The sequence below is a fragment of the Leptonotus elevatus genome, chromosome 18 (assembly GCF_054856555.1).
Source record: "Leptonotus elevatus isolate MCC_2025b chromosome 18, RoL_Lele_1.0, whole genome shotgun sequence".
NCBI classification, from domain to species: Eukaryota; Metazoa; Chordata; class Actinopteri; order Syngnathiformes; family Syngnathidae; genus Leptonotus; species Leptonotus elevatus.
In genome coordinates, this window is record NC_141256.1 from 15,631,752 (window position 1) to 15,648,532 (window position 16,781).

At 40.5% G+C, this 16,781-nt stretch overlaps 2 protein-coding genes across 2 annotated transcripts; one reads left to right on the forward strand and one right to left on the reverse strand.

Annotated features, from left to right (window-relative positions):
• The first annotated feature begins 1,838 nt into the window (after positions 1–1,838).
• On the forward strand, positions 1,839–3,580 carry LOC147158847 (usherin). The gene is made up of 7 exons (XM_086061222.1): positions 1,839–1,877; positions 1,958–2,094; positions 2,377–2,534; positions 2,681–2,833; positions 2,908–2,967; positions 3,098–3,232; positions 3,310–3,580. The coding sequence occupies exons 3-7, from the start codon at positions 2,403–2,405 to the stop codon at positions 3,397–3,399; spliced, it is 570 nt and encodes a 189-aa protein (XP_085917348.1). The 5' UTR covers positions 1,839–1,877; positions 1,958–2,094; positions 2,377–2,402; the 3' UTR covers positions 3,400–3,580.
• Positions 3,581–3,726: 146 nt separating this feature from the next.
• fez2b (fasciculation and elongation protein zeta 2b) lies at positions 3,727–16,240 on the reverse strand. Its single transcript, XM_086061221.1, is given in 11 exon segments — positions 3,727–6,344; positions 7,411–7,434; positions 7,436–7,476; positions 7,554–7,629; positions 7,910–7,990; positions 8,101–8,253; positions 9,308–9,435; positions 10,356–10,497; positions 11,452–11,568; positions 11,690–11,798; positions 15,813–16,240. Coding segments are annotated over 11 exon segments (1,371 nt in total). The 5' UTR covers positions 16,154–16,240; the 3' UTR covers positions 3,727–6,185.
• Between the last annotated feature and the right edge of the window lie 541 nt (positions 16,241–16,781).

The window sequence follows — 16,781 nt, forward strand, 5'->3', positions numbered from 1 at the left end:
AATTGATTAAATATGTAATTTATACTATACATGTTTTTATTTTTTTGTATAAATAAATAAATAAATATTAGATTGTGGAAGTTGTTGTTTTTTAATACTAACTTCTAAATAAATAATTCCATAATTATAATTAATCATAATTAATTTTATATATTAATTAACAGCTCACGAACAAGTCAGTCCTATTCCCACTCATCCACAGGAGGGCAGTATTGCATCGTGTCTCAGTTGCTTCTCCGTTTTCCTCTGAACTTTAACCAGACTTTGATTGACTCCACCCACACTTTTTTTTTGTCGAACTATTATTTCCTTGGCGGCTTTAATGATGCGCGTCTTATAACGGCACGCTTATTGTTTTATCACATTACTGAACAATTACAAACGAGCCGAAACCAGATACCCTAACCTGAAACCTTCTGGGGAGTGCTCTGGGACATGTGGTCCCCAGCAGATGACGCAGGTTAGGGTTTGGGGTTGGGGTTTAGGGGTTAGGGTTTGGGGTTAGGGGTTTAGGGGTTAGGGGGTTAGGGGTTAGGGGTTAGGGGTTAGGGGTTGGGCGTGGGGTTTAGGTTTAGGTTTAGGGTTAGAGTTAGAGTTAGGGGTTAGGGTTTGGGGTTAAGGGTTTGGGGTTAAGGGTTAGGGGTTGGGCGTGGGGTTTAGGGTTTAGGTTTAGGGTTAGGGTTAGAGTTAGAGTTAGAGTTAGAGTTTAGGGTTAGGGTTAGTTAGGGTTAGGGTTAAAAATGAATAAAAAGGGTTAAAAAGGGTTAAAAAAAGGGTTAAAAAGGGTTAAAAAGCGTTAAAAAGGGTTTAGGGTTAGGGGTTAGGGTTAGGGTTAGTTAGGGTTAGGGTTAAAAAGGGTTAAAAAGGGTTAAAGAGGATTAGGGTTAAAAAGCGTTAAAAAGGGTTAAAAAGGGTTAAAAAGGGTTAGAAAGGGTTAAAAGGGTTAAAAAGCGTTAAAAAGCATTAAAAAGTGTTAAAAAGGGTTAGGGTTAGGGTTAGGGTTAGGGTTAGGGTTAGGGTTAGGGTTAGGGTTAGGGTTAGGGTTAAGGTTAGGGTTAGGGTTAGGGTTAGGGTTAGGGTTAGGGTTAGGGTTAGGGTTAGGGTTAGGGTTAGCCCACAAAATTTTCTGTGCAGGACTTACCCTTACAACTTTTGAACCCAATGGCCGAGAGCAGTGTTTCTCAATCCTGGTCCTCGGGGCACTTTATCCAGCCTGTTGTCCACGTCTCCATAATCCAAAGCAGGTGAGGATCGTTATCAGGCTTCTCCAGAACTTGCTGATGAGCGGTCATTGGAATGACATGCGTTGGGAAAAGTGTTGCTCAATACAAAGCACACCACATCTGGATAGATTAAATATTTATTATTTGCACAAAACCAAGGTTTAAACTCTGGTTACGGTTTCAAATTAGGGTTAGGATTAAAAATGAATGGTTTCAAATTTAGGGTTGGGGCTTCAAAGTAGGTATTTGAAATGAAGGCAATTTCGGTGTATTTGCTTGTGCTGTACTTGACATGAGTGAGACTTTTGTTGCAGCTTTTTAGCGACATCTTGTGGTCACATTGTGTTTATGCCAAAACAAGTGTTCACAAAGCAAACATTGGAAATATTTCATCACGGATTTTAGAAATCTGAAAGATTATTAATGACAATCATTTTTGCTGTATTATTAATTAGGTTTTGTATGTAAACATTGTTGTGCTATTTTTTTTTTTTTTTATATTCTCAACACTTTTTTTCTTTTGGTGATCAAGTAACACTTTAATATCTAAGAAAGTATTTTGTATACACACACAAACACACGCACACACAACTTTGTGAATGAGCAGGTTCCAAGGGACCCGAGGGTGGTGTTGGTGACAGGACGCCTCTTCAGGTAAGCTGACACCTGATGGTTGCTATAGAGACGCTAAGCAAAGGCTGATGGGATGTCGAACCACACACACACACGAATAGGAGTTTTGAGATTTTGACGCCACACGTGACATCTCGATGCGGCAGCAGGCAACGTCCCCGAGGCCAAGCTGGTCTTCGGCCTTCTGATGCGTCTCGCGGGACCTTCGACAAAAACCCCAAGACGGACCGCGACGCCGGTGAGTTGCTCACAGACAAAAAAGTTCAGCTTCATCAATTGCCAGTGCATCAGAAAAACGTCATCGGGACAAAAACATTTTGATGAGGCGGATTATTATCAAATTGTTTTCTAGGTCACAAGTTTTGTTGCTCAAACCGACCAAAAAATGTGGTGAAAGTATGGGAAAATTCTTATTCTATTCCATACTGTATGGGGACAAACATCTTTTGACACCATATGAGCATCGTGTTCTCAGTTGTTGTTTTTTCCTGTGACCACAAATGGCATTTCTCATATTTAGGAAGCCCCGCCCCTCCAGAGGGCCCAATGGGAGGCGAGCGTGTGGAGTCGGGCCAGGCGGACGGACGCCCGGTTTTCCAGGAGTTGTGGTTCATGGTGGTGATGGCGGCCATCGCCCTGCTGCTGATGGCCGTTGCGCTGGGCGTGGCCCTGCACAAGGTCAGGTGACTACTTCCACGGACCACGAGGCATTTTATTAAAAATAAATGAATAAATAGGAAAATAAAAACTAATACATATATAAGAATTGTTATTATGGTTTTTATTTTCACTTGTATTCATGTATTTATTTTACATTTTGGCAGTTATGGTCCGGGGCTCACGACATGACAACAGCCAATGAAAACCCTGCGTTGCAGGTGCTGAAGAAGGCCCCCTTGAGCAGAGAGAGGCCCCCTCTGGTGGCCACGCAGAAGCGAAGCCCCATGGCCGTTTATCCAGCCAGCAATTCTGTTTTGGTGAGACGCTCCACCAAATAGTCACACATTCCGCAGCAATTACCTATCATGGCCGCCATTTTGTGACATTTCAGTTCGACACGGCGGGTGTGGTCAGCAGCGTGACGCTCAAGTCCTTCACCATCAAGACCGAGGTAACGTCTTATTTTGAAATTGTTCAATAAAGTTATATGAGGGGGGAAAAAAAAGGTAACGTCCCATTTCCCCCCCCCGCGTACCTGTGTCGCCACGGTAACGTGTTGACATCTTCCTGCTGGCCGCAAGGAGGCGCTGGAGGCCAAATGTGAAGACGCAGGTGCTCGGGGTGACGTAAGAGATGAGACTTCATTGAGGCGCAGCGTCAGCCAGGTGATGGACCGGAAGTCGTTGGCGGAGGCGTGGGGACATGACAGCGGGATGGTGAGCATGGAAAGCATTTGGTCCTTGTAATACCCGATGTCTTTTCCGTTTTTTTAATCGCTCTCTTGCGTCAACAGTTTATGGACGACGAAGAGTTCGTGGACAGCGTCAAAGGCTTCAGCACGACCAGGAAGGAGCACACCATGTTCACGGACACCAACTTGTGATCAATTGCAAGAGTCAAGTGGATCATGTCACCGTCAGTAACACAAGATGGCAGCAGAGCGGCCATTTTGTACGAGAACTAACAATAGTTCATCGGTGCCGTCCAAGCATCATTTTTACATTCGATGAGGATTGAAACATGTTTTTCAGTGAATAATGGAGAATAGGTTTAAAATAAAAAAAGGGTTGTGCATAGAAAATGTCTTTCATGTCTTATTTGCAAGCAGTCCAATCGTTCGAACGCACAAATAAATACAAATATAAATACATTTAATTTGCATTTAAAACCGCAACAATGTGAGTCAATGAGGGGGTCGATAAAAAGTGTATAAAGTTGTTCACATAATCATTTATTTGAAATGAGGTGCAATGCTGACACAAAACACTTGAACCATTACAGTCACGAGAATGGTCACCCCAAAAAACAAAAACAAAAAATCAGTAACACAATAAATTAACAAACTTCAGTACCACATGAGTAAACAAACACCCCAAAACGGGCTGGAATCCGATGCATTAAAAAGCAGTCAATTGAATGTACAAAGTTTTTTTTTTTTTTTTTTTACAAAGGCAGTCCATTTTTTTGTGTGTGAATTTTGTTCGTCTTGCATATAAAATATAAATCTCTAAAATTGTATTTAAAATTGAGGATTTATTGTTTCATTAGAAAACTAAATTCATTTCTTCTTATCAGATGACATCAAAATAGTTTCATTATCAAAATGGACCTGATTTGCATTTCACGTATAAGCCGGCAAATAAGACTTTTAACAGTCCAAAAATCTTCTCGAATGAAAATACACACACAAGGAGGAATTGTATGTGCGGCAGTAAAGTGCAGGCGGCACGTCACAGTTTACACACAAAATCATTCTAACACTTTGTCCTTTGAATTACTGTTACCTTTAAAAGCGCACACTAAACGTTTGTTTTCCCCCCCAGAAAAAGTTGACTACATGGACGCCCTCAAGCCACAGTAAACATTTAATGAACAAGCACAAAACGACTGAAGATGCTGACGGTCGTACCTGAGCGCGCGACTGGACCCGATAGTAGCGCACTCCCATTTCCGTATCTCCACTTTTGTAAAAAAATTGCCATCGAGATTTGCGCGTTCAAAATCCCCAAAAAGATTATAAGGGGCCCTCAAATTATGACATCGTTTGGCAGTCACGAACAGCGTAAGACTGATAGATTACGGCACGTTCCAAGTTGCAAGAAAACTGGTGGTGGTCCACAAGGCTCACTACTGAGTTCAGAGATTTTTGTGTTTGTCATACAAAATTGTAAATATGACTTCGCTACTGAATTGTTGCGGGTTAGTGATGAGACAGACCAGTGCTTCTCAAGCGTTCTCACAAAGTGCTATATCAATTCTTCTTAAATATCAGGGACATGATAAAAATAAATTTAAAAAAGCCTCTACAAACATTAAATTGTCATAAAGTGCAATAAATCAGGTCTTTCATAAATGTATGAAAATACTTTTAAATTCATGTGAACAGTAAATTTCAAGAAAATAGTAATATACCCCCGCAAAAGGTCTTTAAAATAAAATGTTCTTGTTAATTTATAGGGGGAAAAAAATTAAAATAATCGATTCATGGTTTTATGAATCGATATCACACTCGAAAAGAAAATCGATTATTCAATTTTTTTTTAAACCCAGCCCAATACACAAGAACAATCTAAAAAAAATAAATAAAAAAAAATTAGCTCTTCAAGTAGTAAGTTCATAAAAGAATAAACACAACTTGACTTGGGCAGTGATTCTTTTGCGTACCACTAGGAGGAGCCTGGAAATGTAAAAATCTGTTGACTCTCAACTGATTCTGACATTTATGTCAAGTATTGTGTAAAAATCTGTGGACTTCGTATAAAGCCTTGTGGAACGCCATTTTTTCCATCTACAGGCTTTGCTATAGTCTGAAGTCACAATTAGAGTGTGAAAAACATATCGTCGCTGCTATGTGAAAAACACTTAAGTCCATTTTGTAATGTTTTACATTTTTTTATGTTTTTGGGATGAAACTGAATGCAGACATCCCAAAAATGAAAACAATTGGGAAAAAATGTACATAATTGTTTTTCACATAGCAACGACGATATATAGGCCAACAATACAAGACAATCAAATAAAAAAACGTTTGAAGAATACATACCATCTGTACTGCTTGACCAAGTCATCTTAGCCGTTGTGCAAATGAATTAATTTCACGCCACATAAATATGTTCAACTGCTGTGACTGTTGCTTAAAAAACAAACAAACAAGAAGCTGCCAGTAGGCGGCGATCAATGCAATGTGCGAAAAATTGCAGAGAAAGAAAAAGAAAACTTAGCTTGTCATTGGTTAAGGTAGCATACAAAGATCACATATTAGCATGCTGACTAGCTAAAAGCTATCTAGCGCTAATCAACAGAAACGCGACATGAGCAGATAACTACGACGACAAGTGCTACCTCGTACTACCAAAAGTTTGCTTGCTAGCTAGCGTAAGTAGTGCGGGAGGTGTGAGGTCACTAATCAACGTGTTCGTCTGGCTTTCCTTTTTTCCCGTGCATTTATATACAAAAAAATATTTTCTCTCAACATTCAGCCGGCGGCTAGCAGAGTTCGACGGATGCTGAGGTCAAAGTTTGCTGCCACCTGAAGTCTCTGCCGGCGGGGGCCTTTCCCTTCTTCGGACGGAACAAAAATAATAAAAAGTTGGCCCAGATTTCCTTTTGCTGAAGAACATTGAGGAATATGAACAAGGAGTCAATCTGGGATTTTGTGAGTAATACTGGTTAAGAGTCCACGGAGAAATCGGGATTGTCCAACTCCATGTCCAGGTAAAAACATGTCAAGGTAAAAAAAAGTCTGTTTAAAAGGTCCAGAAGGTTCTTTGCGACGTCACTCCAGGGAGGGCGCCAATTGGCTGTTTTACTTTTACGTGGGACAAAGAACTGCAAACACAGCACAAGAGGAGATGGGACGATAAGTTCGGGGGGGGGATGGGGGGGGGGCTTTGTCCCACAAAAACGTGACAAGCGTGACGTGAGAAGACGACGACGACGATCGCAAGAGTGAGGAGCGGTGATCGGCTGCTAACTGCCTGCTAGCCGCTAAAGGGGACGTACGGGATGGACGCCGGCGGGAATGAAAGGGGACAAAAATGCAACTAAGCAGACAAATTTGAAGGTAGAGCTGGGCTGATTCGTCTATTTTATAATTGTTGAAGCATTAGAAAAAAACAAAAACTCAAAACTTGTTTCAAATCATGTCATTTTTCTAAATTCGTATTTTTGCAGTCAAAACAAAACTTTTATTTTAGCGCTATGATCGCCCAGCTCTACCCTGAGAGAGAAAGTGCGAAAGAGAGAGAGAAAGCCAAAAGAGTGAAGTCGAAGGTGACGAGTCAGCGTCCTTTACAAACCTCGGCGTCCTGCGCTCTCATACCAGAGCTGGCCAAAGCGCAAAAAGCGGCGGCACAGGCGAGACACAAGGAAGGCAACAGTCAAATTGTGGTAAGAGCGCCAACAAACCACCATCAAGCACTTCCACCGAATTGCAGCAGGGGGCGCAATATCCCAAGATTTGTCACTGCGTGAGGCACGACTGTTTCAATGTTTCAATCATTAAAATAAATAAAATATGCTCAAAAGCCATTTGAAATAAAGCTATACTTCTTAAAATACTGTTTAATAATCAATGATATATATTTTTTGTAACAAATGTGTATCCAGATTTTAGTTTAGTCGGTAAACATGGCAACTTTGACAATGCGCAGCACTGCCACCTAAAGGACTGGGGTAGAACTGTACGTCCACCAGCCATTTAAAAGGGGCCATTTAAAAAGGAAGTCGCTCGCGCAACGTTTGGAGCACGTGCACAATACAGCACATTTGTCAAAACCTCTTTACAAGAGCAGTTTTTGATTTTGATTGCTCATGTTGTGGTTGGCGGGTGAAAAAGCCAGAAAGGAAGAAACCGTACCAGGTGATGCGTGCATGTGTGTGCGCGTGTGTGTACCTTTGAGGATGTAATCTGTGAGCAGGGCGGGAACTTTCTCGCTGTCGTCCCTCATGGCGCGAAGAACTAACGCACAAAGAGTTAACGTGGAACCCGCGAGAACGAAGAAACGAGATGAAGATGTTCAACTGGACGGGACTCACTCTTTGTCAGGATTTGGAGGTCTTCCACGGCAGGAGAGCCCATTTTCTTCTCATAAGGGATCACCGTGGTCAGGTACTGCGGCAGAAAGGAAGCGACACGTTGGTTCAACGCGCGACAAAAGCCAACGACTCCGAAACAGCCGACATGCACGGAAAACGGACGAGGCGCCGCCGAAGCTCCAGACGCAAAAAAAAGTTGGAAGCAGCAAAGCAAAAAAAACAAACAACGAGAGTTTTGGCGAAAGAAACGACGACAGCGCGGGGTCGGCTGTGCCCGCGGAAAATAAAGCATGCCGGGGAGGAAAAAAAAAATGATCAGGAGGAGGAGGAAGAAGAAGAAAGAGACGCGGGGGCACCTGTTTGTCCCCTCCTGCGGTACCAAAAGTTTGACGGAGGCCATTTTGTATGACATTGGAGAGTCCCTCCAGAGTGAGGCGCTACAAGCAGCCGGAGGGAGGAAGCAAGAGGAAAGACAGATGAGGACGGACGGCGAACGGTCGCGCGAGTCCGGCTCACGCGCAACACGCTACGGCCCGCGGCCACTCACCGTGCCCGGGACGTGCGAGCCGGACGCCCGCTGGCCGTTGGGTCCCGTGGCGCCGGCGCTGCTGCGGATCTTCTTCTTCTTGCGCAGCAGCTCGCGGTGCTCCTTCTGCCGGTTCTGCACGTCGATGAGCAGCGAGATGAAGCTGTTCTTCACCTGGCGCCGCCGCCGCAAAAAAAGTATTAGGACGCATGCCGACGCTCCGCAGTCGTGATTAAGAAAAATGGGAATTTGCTTTACGTGTGAAGGCTTCGCTAAAGAATACGTTTCTAAATATATTTACATTTCTAGTAAATAGCAACAATGTACTACATTTTGTAATGAACATTGGTCAATTCCAGAATCCCCAAATAAAAATAAATAAATAAAAATAATTATAATAATTAGTAATAGTAATAAATAAATAAATAAATAAATGAAGATTACATTTCAAAATATATTTACATTTCCAGTCAATAAAAACAAAGAACTACAATTTTGAATTAACATTGGATGGTCAATTCCAGTCCCCTAAAAAAAAAAAATATATATATTTTGCATAACTAGTAAATTTCATAATAAATAGAAAGACAAATTTAGACCTAAAAACTGAAACCATTTAAAAATACATTTATATTTATTCTCTATAAATAAAAACAATGTACTAAATTTTTGAATGAACATTGGATGGTCAATTCCAGAATCCCAAAATAAAAAAAAATTAAAAATAAATAAATTTCACAATAAATAGAAAATCTAATTTAGAACAAAAAACTGAAAATTATTTCAGAATTAAATAAAAACTTCAAAAAACAAATCCACCCCCCGAGTGATTTGCTGATTAAACAACAGCAGAAGTCATTTCCGAACAGTGGTTCTTAATCTGGAATCGATCCAATCAAATTGTGCATTCAGAGGTTCGACTTGTGGCTGTTGTGATGGTACGTCATGTGATTTGAGAGAAAAAAAAAGTAAGTGGACGGACGAATATCTACAATATGAATTCGCATGTGTAACCGAACGTATGGTGTTCCACAGGGTTCAATTCTGAGGCCTCTTCGGTTTTCATTCTAGCCTCTGCCCCTGAAATTCCACCTTCGGTCCGGTGAATGCGCGTAGGACCCCCAACAAGGTTAAGAACCACTGTTTTGGAAAATGCAATATACAGACTTGCAAGAGGACATTTTGCGGCCGGCCGGGGCGTAGTGTGCGTTCAGGGCACGCGGGTCACCTCCTTCTCGTAGTCCAGCTCGTCCCGCAGGGCCAGCGCCCGGATGAGCTCCTCGCTGTAGCTGCGGATGGCCGCCTCCACCTCCTCCAGCGTCTCGCTCAGCTCCGACATGGACAGCTGACGCAAACCTGAGCGTGCAACGCGGCCCAAATGACTTATCACACATTTGCGGACTTGGATGGAAGTACAGTCTTGTGAGAATTTTTTTTTTTTTTATCACACTTTGCTCATATTTTAGATCAGCACGTCCAGTTTGATCTCATAGGTTAATATAAAATACAGTTTTATTTAATAAGGGGAAAAATCTAAACTTTTTTGATACATGCAACAACAAAAATTTTAGCCACTCCCATACATTCCTTTTTTTGTGTGTGTTTTAAAATCGTCCAGGTCCTGAAGTAACAGAGCAGCCCCAGACCGTCATACTGCCGTCTCCATGTTTTACTTTCACGCATTTATTAAATACTGTACCAAAGGTGTAACAGGCCAAACACCTCCCCAAAAGTCAAACTTTTAGTCTCGTCCGTCCACAGAATACTTTTTCGTCTTGGAACTCTCCCATGGATGCCATTTCCCCCCCCCCAGTATTTTTCTTTTTGTTGAGTTTCCAGAGAGGCTCGCAGCTCTTAGAATGTCGTTGTAATATGAAATCAGGACGCGGGCAAATCGTTTTTTTCACGGCAGTGTACACGTTCAATTGAGGAAATCAACAACATTGGCACAAAATGGCTGCCCGTCGAGTGCGTCGTCGGTCGTGATTCGCCGTCCGATGAGGGTGCAAGTGCGCATCAGTGTGGAAAGTGTGCTTCGTCAACCAAATGTATACGTTTTACATTACATAACGTGCTGTCTGTTCGTATTTAGAACACATTACATAAGAAGGTTAGACATGTGGGTGCGTGGGGACGCGTCTTGTAGCGACCCCTCACACCTCATTAGGCCGCACTTGAAAAAATGCGGCCCAGCGGAAAGACAGCGCACGTGCCGGTTTTCAGTTTTTCTTTCTTAAAAAAAAAATAATAATAATAAAAGCGCACGTGAAACTTACGGTTCTCGTAGCTGGTGTCCGAGACGGAGCGTTTCAGGCCGTGAAGGTCCTGCGAGAGCATGGACAGGTCGGACTGGGAGGGGCTCTCGTCGTCGTCCGGGTCCGGAGACTCTTGCATCATCTCTTCGATCTCCTCGATCACCTGGTGACCAAAAGCCGACGGAAAACACGTTCGGTTGCACGCACTTCAAAAATGAGGCTGACGCTTTGGCGACTGAAAGAGACCTCAATTTGGAATAAATAAATTAAACATCAAAAAATGTTGACTACATTTGAAATGAAAAAAATTAATATACAAACATAAAATAAATGGAAACAAACTCATATTTAAAATGTATTTACATTTTTAATACATATTTAAAGATTAAGTATTTAAAAAATGCTAAATGTTAGATCAAATGTTTAACATTTATTTTAGAGTAATGTTAGAGTAAATAAAAAAATTAAAAAATTAAAAAAATTCAAATGCAACATATACCAAAAAATGACATTTGGAATGAATGTTTTTACTACAGTTAAGAATTTTGAAGTGATGAAAAAAGTTAAAATAAAAAAAGTCAAAAGATAAATAAAAAAAACAATTCAAAATTTTTGAAAAAATTGTAAAATGTGCTCAAATTTACAACAGCTTTTAAAAATGTTTTAAACAATCTCAGGTAAATAAACGAAAAATCTAATTTACAATAAATAAATAAACATTTAATTATTTATCAATTATTTAACGTTAAAAAAGGCCAAAAAAACACATATATACAAATGTAGATTGCATAAACATCTTACTATAATTTTGAATATTTTATTCACTAAATAAATATAAGATTTAAAGAAGAAGAGCTAAAACTGACATTACAAATCAATTATAGAATAAATTATGTTTAAAAAACTTTTGAATAAATTTCGAAACACTGAAAAAATACAAAAAATTGATAATTTAAAAAACATTTTTTTTTTTTTAAATAGATTGTTTAAAAAATATATTTTTTTAATTCGCTTTGTAAATAAATCCAAACGGCTCCCCCAGCCCATGTTGAACACGAGACTGAAACATTTGCCTGTTATTGAGCGCTGTGTATTTTTGGGCGGGTTGAAATATGACCTGCTCGGCGGTGAAGAGCGGCTCGTCGTTGATGCAGGAGACGATGATGGAGTGCATGTCCATCTGCTCCCGCAGCTCCTCGTCGTCCGACAGATCCAACGACTGGTTGTCAAGCTTCTGTCCATGCAGGATTAACAACCGCTTTACAACAACAACGCTCACAGAAATCCAGTCAAAAGTCCTCTCGCCAAGTCTTGTTTGAAAAATGCACGCACTGAATGAATCCGTCTCACACTACCTGCCGTTCGTTGAGGTTGAGGGTGGGCAAGTGGAGCGAACGCGTGTACGACGTCTTCCAGTCCACCGGCATCACGTTGCCGTAGTTGTCCGTCAGAGTGTTCCAAACCCTGGAAAGACAAAAGCAACACGCACGCACGGTCATTTGCACCAGCACCTCAACAGACTTCATCAGGCACAAGAAGTTTCAGACAGATTATGTTGCAAAGCTCCAAATAGTTGCTACATTAAAAAATAAATACATTGGGAAAATTATGGTGATTACATGGTACCAAAAAAAAGAAAGAATACATCACTAATTTAACAGTGAATATTTTTTACAATTGGACAAACATTTGGAATACAAAGTACAAAAAAAAAAATCATTAAAAATGATTTCAGAATCAATATAACAATACTAGAATTTAAAAAAACTAAAACAATGAATTGTTTTTTAAATGAAAAAAATAATAATTAAAAATGATTTCAGAATCAATATAACAACACTAGAATTTAAAAAAACTAAAACAATGTTGTTGTTTTTTTAAGTACCCAATTTCCGGGTGAATTAGATACTCATAACATAGAATTACAAAAATTTACTAAATTTCGGATTAAAAAGGTAGGAAGTTAAAAATATAAAAATAACTGATATATACAATATAGTAATGTATAGTTTAACTGTGTTAATATTAGGAAATGATGAATATATTAAAATAGGCTATTTTGAAAATAATAATAATAATAATAATCAAATCTACAATACATTTATATATATATATATTTATATATATATATATATATATATTTTTTTTTTTACTAAATACTAAAATTCACATTTTCAAGAGACATTCACACACACAAAAGAGTGCATCTTAAAAGTAATGTAATGTTCACAAGTGCGTTATGAAAAGTATGCAAAGAAGAAAATGGCACGTGGTCTCAAACTAAGAACGACCTCATTCTAAATAATCTGCGGCACATTTGACAGACGACAAATCGCGGCCGAGCAGATGGCGGTGGAAGCAAAACATTTGCAGAAAGACAATCCGAGAAAGAAAAGATCCAATTTGCACTTAAGAATCACACAAAACTAGGGCAGCATTTCAATCCATCCCACTGGTTCGTCACGGGGCTTCTCCACATTGTGACAACGAGGCACTCTAAATCGTTCACGGCAGCCCAAAGCACCTGTCGACACGCTGACTTTCAAGACAAATGTCCTTCCTGCCTGCTCTTCCACTTTCCTCCCTGTGTTGTGCGCACACTCACAGCGTACAATGGTGCGCTCTAAAATGGGCACAATACAAAGACACGGTCCACAAGCAGGCTGTCAAGAGGGGCTTTTTTCCCTCTCAATTTTATCCCCTTCTTTTCACCTCCCCTGGCATCCATCTTTCTCCCCGTGACGTGCGTGCACCCACAGCAGACAACGACGCGCTCTAAAACAATTATTATTGAAACCAATTCGGGATGTTTTTCCAAATGTAACACATTCTTCCATACACCATAGATCAAGAATCAAGAACATTTTTACTTCCTCAACTTCTAAGAACATTTTATACTTCAACCTCAACACACTCAAATGAATTCATCCCGGTTCATTTGTGTGAAGTTCTGCAAGTCATTGCTCTGACATCCGTGCGAGGATGCTGCGAGTGCACGCTTCGTCGTTTGATTTTCTCGCTCGCTAAAACACAGCGCTTGTTTACGTAACGTCCATGTTCTTCCCCGGGGTGTTGTACGCAGCACGGGGAGCGAAGAGGGTGGCGGCGGCGTTCTATGTAGGGCAAAGGCTTATTTTGCGGCGCCTTGAGCAACGGCCGCTTGCCAAAATACACACAATTAGTTCCGCTGTCATCACATTGAAATACATTTAGCACGCTCTACATTGCAAGGCGGCAGTATTCGGTCCTGTAATATATTCATCCGGCTATTCCTTGTCTTCTGTCCACACATTTTCCTTATTAACCTCGTTGGTTGGTCTTAGCTTGTCTGTGAACTCGTTAAGCGGCCGAGCACGTCCCTCCTGCCAAAGTGCATTCGTGCGGAAAAGACTCCGTGGGTTACTTCGGGGCTGCTGTCCAATTATTCCACCCCCTTTCCCCCCCCCCATCTCTAATTGCTATTCAGTCCATGAGTCAACGCAAAGTTGCTTTTTGGATTTAACATTTGAAACACCCGTACCTGTAAAAAAAAATATATTGTGTGTCGGCTCAAATCGGGGTACTAAATCTGCCATTCTTGTTTAAAATGGGGGAAACGGCAGTCGGCAGCTGAGCTAAAAATATTCATGGTGGATAATGTACTCCGACATATGGCGTGAAAGCAAAGCTAAATATGACATTTTATTCTAAAAGTTATTTCAAAGAAAAATGAAACTAAAAATGTGCACGTGCAAGAAGCTAAACACCACAACTGGTACAGGAAATGTGATATCAAACACATGGAAAAAGAAATCAGAAAAAAACAACGTATCAAATATGTATTGATGGCCTGAAAATGTTTTTCATACAAATACGTAATGCGCCATAGTCTGTTGAATCGTTAACCCATGTTAGCGTTAGCGTCATAATCCTAGTAAATATTAACTTGACCAAAAAAAAAGTGGACTGAGTAGCAAGCCTTCGGGAACACCAATAACTTTTAACTGTAAAGACAAAAAAAGTGTGACATTTATAATAACGTAAAATTCTGTGGACCTCGTACAAAACCTTGTGGAGCACCGCCAGTACATGATATAAATACCTAATGTGTAATTGCAGATTAGTAACAAACTATAAAATGGTCCTACTCGGATATAAATTTGGTTTACATGCTTCAATTCGAGAAAATACGCCAACTTCCCTTTTTTTTTTTTTTTTTGGGGCTGACGTCTTGCGACATTTGCGATTAAATCTGCCATTGTCACAGTAGAGCAGTTTGAAGGAGAGAAAAGCCAACAAGAGTGTCTGTGAGGAGCCGGAGCCTGACGTGGGATAGGAATGACCTTCATTTGCATGTTGGCACGCGATGCACAATTACGCCATTTCAACGAAGCAACAAAAGAAAGTGAAAACACACATTCAACCATCCATCTTCTACACTGCACGTTCCGCAATGGGATGAGTTGGTGCAAAAGCGGGGAACACCATTACACTGGACTGGTTGCCAGTAAATGAGGTTGTGTGTGTGTGGGTTTTTTTTTTAACACAAGTCACTACTTCTACTTTAGTACAAAGTGTAGGTGCGTGTGCATCCGCGACCAACATTGATGATGAAGAACACATTTTCCTAGTTCATCTACCACGGGCAACATTTCAATTTACAGTTGACAACAAGCGACCGTGAAAAGAATTGAAGGCAAGCAAGGTCTCCTTCCTTTCAGATCAATAGTATTATAATTTGAATTGTATATTTATATGTGATTCTGTCGAATAAGATGTAATGTAAATTGATCAATTTTCAATTTCATGAATTTCAACAATTACAAATGACTCTTTACGGAGTATCTTAACAACTTGTGTTACATTTTTTACTTTTTTAAATTTATTTTTATATGGTTGTGTGTTGCATTTAAAATAGTTACGAATGTTTGAAGCTCTTGTTTAACAAAAAGGTGAGACCTTAAAATCTTGACTTTGCATTAAGTTAGATAGAAATTTGAATATTTTCACCGGTTTTAAAGACTTACTTTTTTTTAACAGGGAAATTGCAACTTTAACCACTGAAATTGCCTTTTCGAGATGTACGTAAATCAATTTATTATTGTCATAATCTGTACTTTAACCATTCATTTTAGATTAGATATCAACTTTATTGTCATTGCACGTCACAAGTACATGCAACGAAATAAATGTATTTATTTATTTGCGATTTTACTGGTAAGCTATTTTTCTTATCTGGGTAACGTGGCATTTGTGACACACCGACTACACTCACAATGCGCAATTATTACAAGTTTAAAAAGAAAAACTAATGTATTTTCCAAGTGGGTTAAAACAACAAATGCTGTATGTTATCTTAACGACTAGTGCGGCAGTGTTTGCAGTACCCTGATTGAAGCTAAGCTACTCCCACTAGCCCCGGTGAAGCTAACGAGGCTAACAAGTCCTTTAAAAAAAAAAACTCAAATGTGTCAAAAACGACATAAAACTGCCACTCACTCGTCGTCTTTCAGGTAATTCTCCTCTGTGATGGGCTTAATGGGTGCTATGTGCTCCGTGGTGGTGTTGTAATTGCGGAAGCACACGGTCAGCTTTTCGTCGAAGTCGTGGACGAGGTCCTCCATGGACTGGAAACTGCAGATCTCCCCCGAGAAACTGTTGTCCAGGTCGGACAGATCTTCCAGGCCACCAACCGCCGCCGCCGCCGCGGTGCTCGCCGAGCCGCCGCCGTCGGCGACCGCCACATTGGAGTTGAGCTGGTCCAGCTGAGCGGGAGACTCCTTGAATTCATTGAAGTCCTGCCAGTCCTCGTCGAAATGAGCTAACGGAGCCGCCGCCATATCTTCCGCGCCGTGCTCCAAAGCTGTGACACCGAGGACCGTGCGTTGTTTTCAGCTTGGAGGCGCTGGGATGTGAGGGTGGGGGTGGAGGTGGAGAGCGGAGGGAGGGAGGCCGGAGAGTGACGTCATCGGAACAAGCAGAAGCTCCTCCCTTTTTTTAAAACGATCAACGTTTTACCAAACTCAAAAAGCACAGTGCCGATGTTCACCGAACCCAACGTCTGGGTATGTTTTGTATTAGACAACAAAAATATGAAATTTGGGGCTGATTTGTACAACGCAACGAAAATTTGTATTTTGCTTAAGGGAAAATGGTAGTATTCGAGCACTCAATAAAACAACGTCCATGTTCACTCAAAAAAGTACTCAGAAGATTTTCCACTGAACGCCACAAAAGCTTTGGGGCTGATGTATACATTGCCACAAAAAGCTACATTTTTATTCAGAGAAAATTGCATTATTCAAGCACCCAATAGAAAAAAAAAAACAATTTCCCCTAACCCGACATCTGCCCTGAACACATATTTTGTTTATTCACAAGAAAAAATGCACTCACCACTATAGTACTGTATAAAAGGTGCAACGTAACATTTGCTCCCAACATAATAATAATAAGATATTACATATA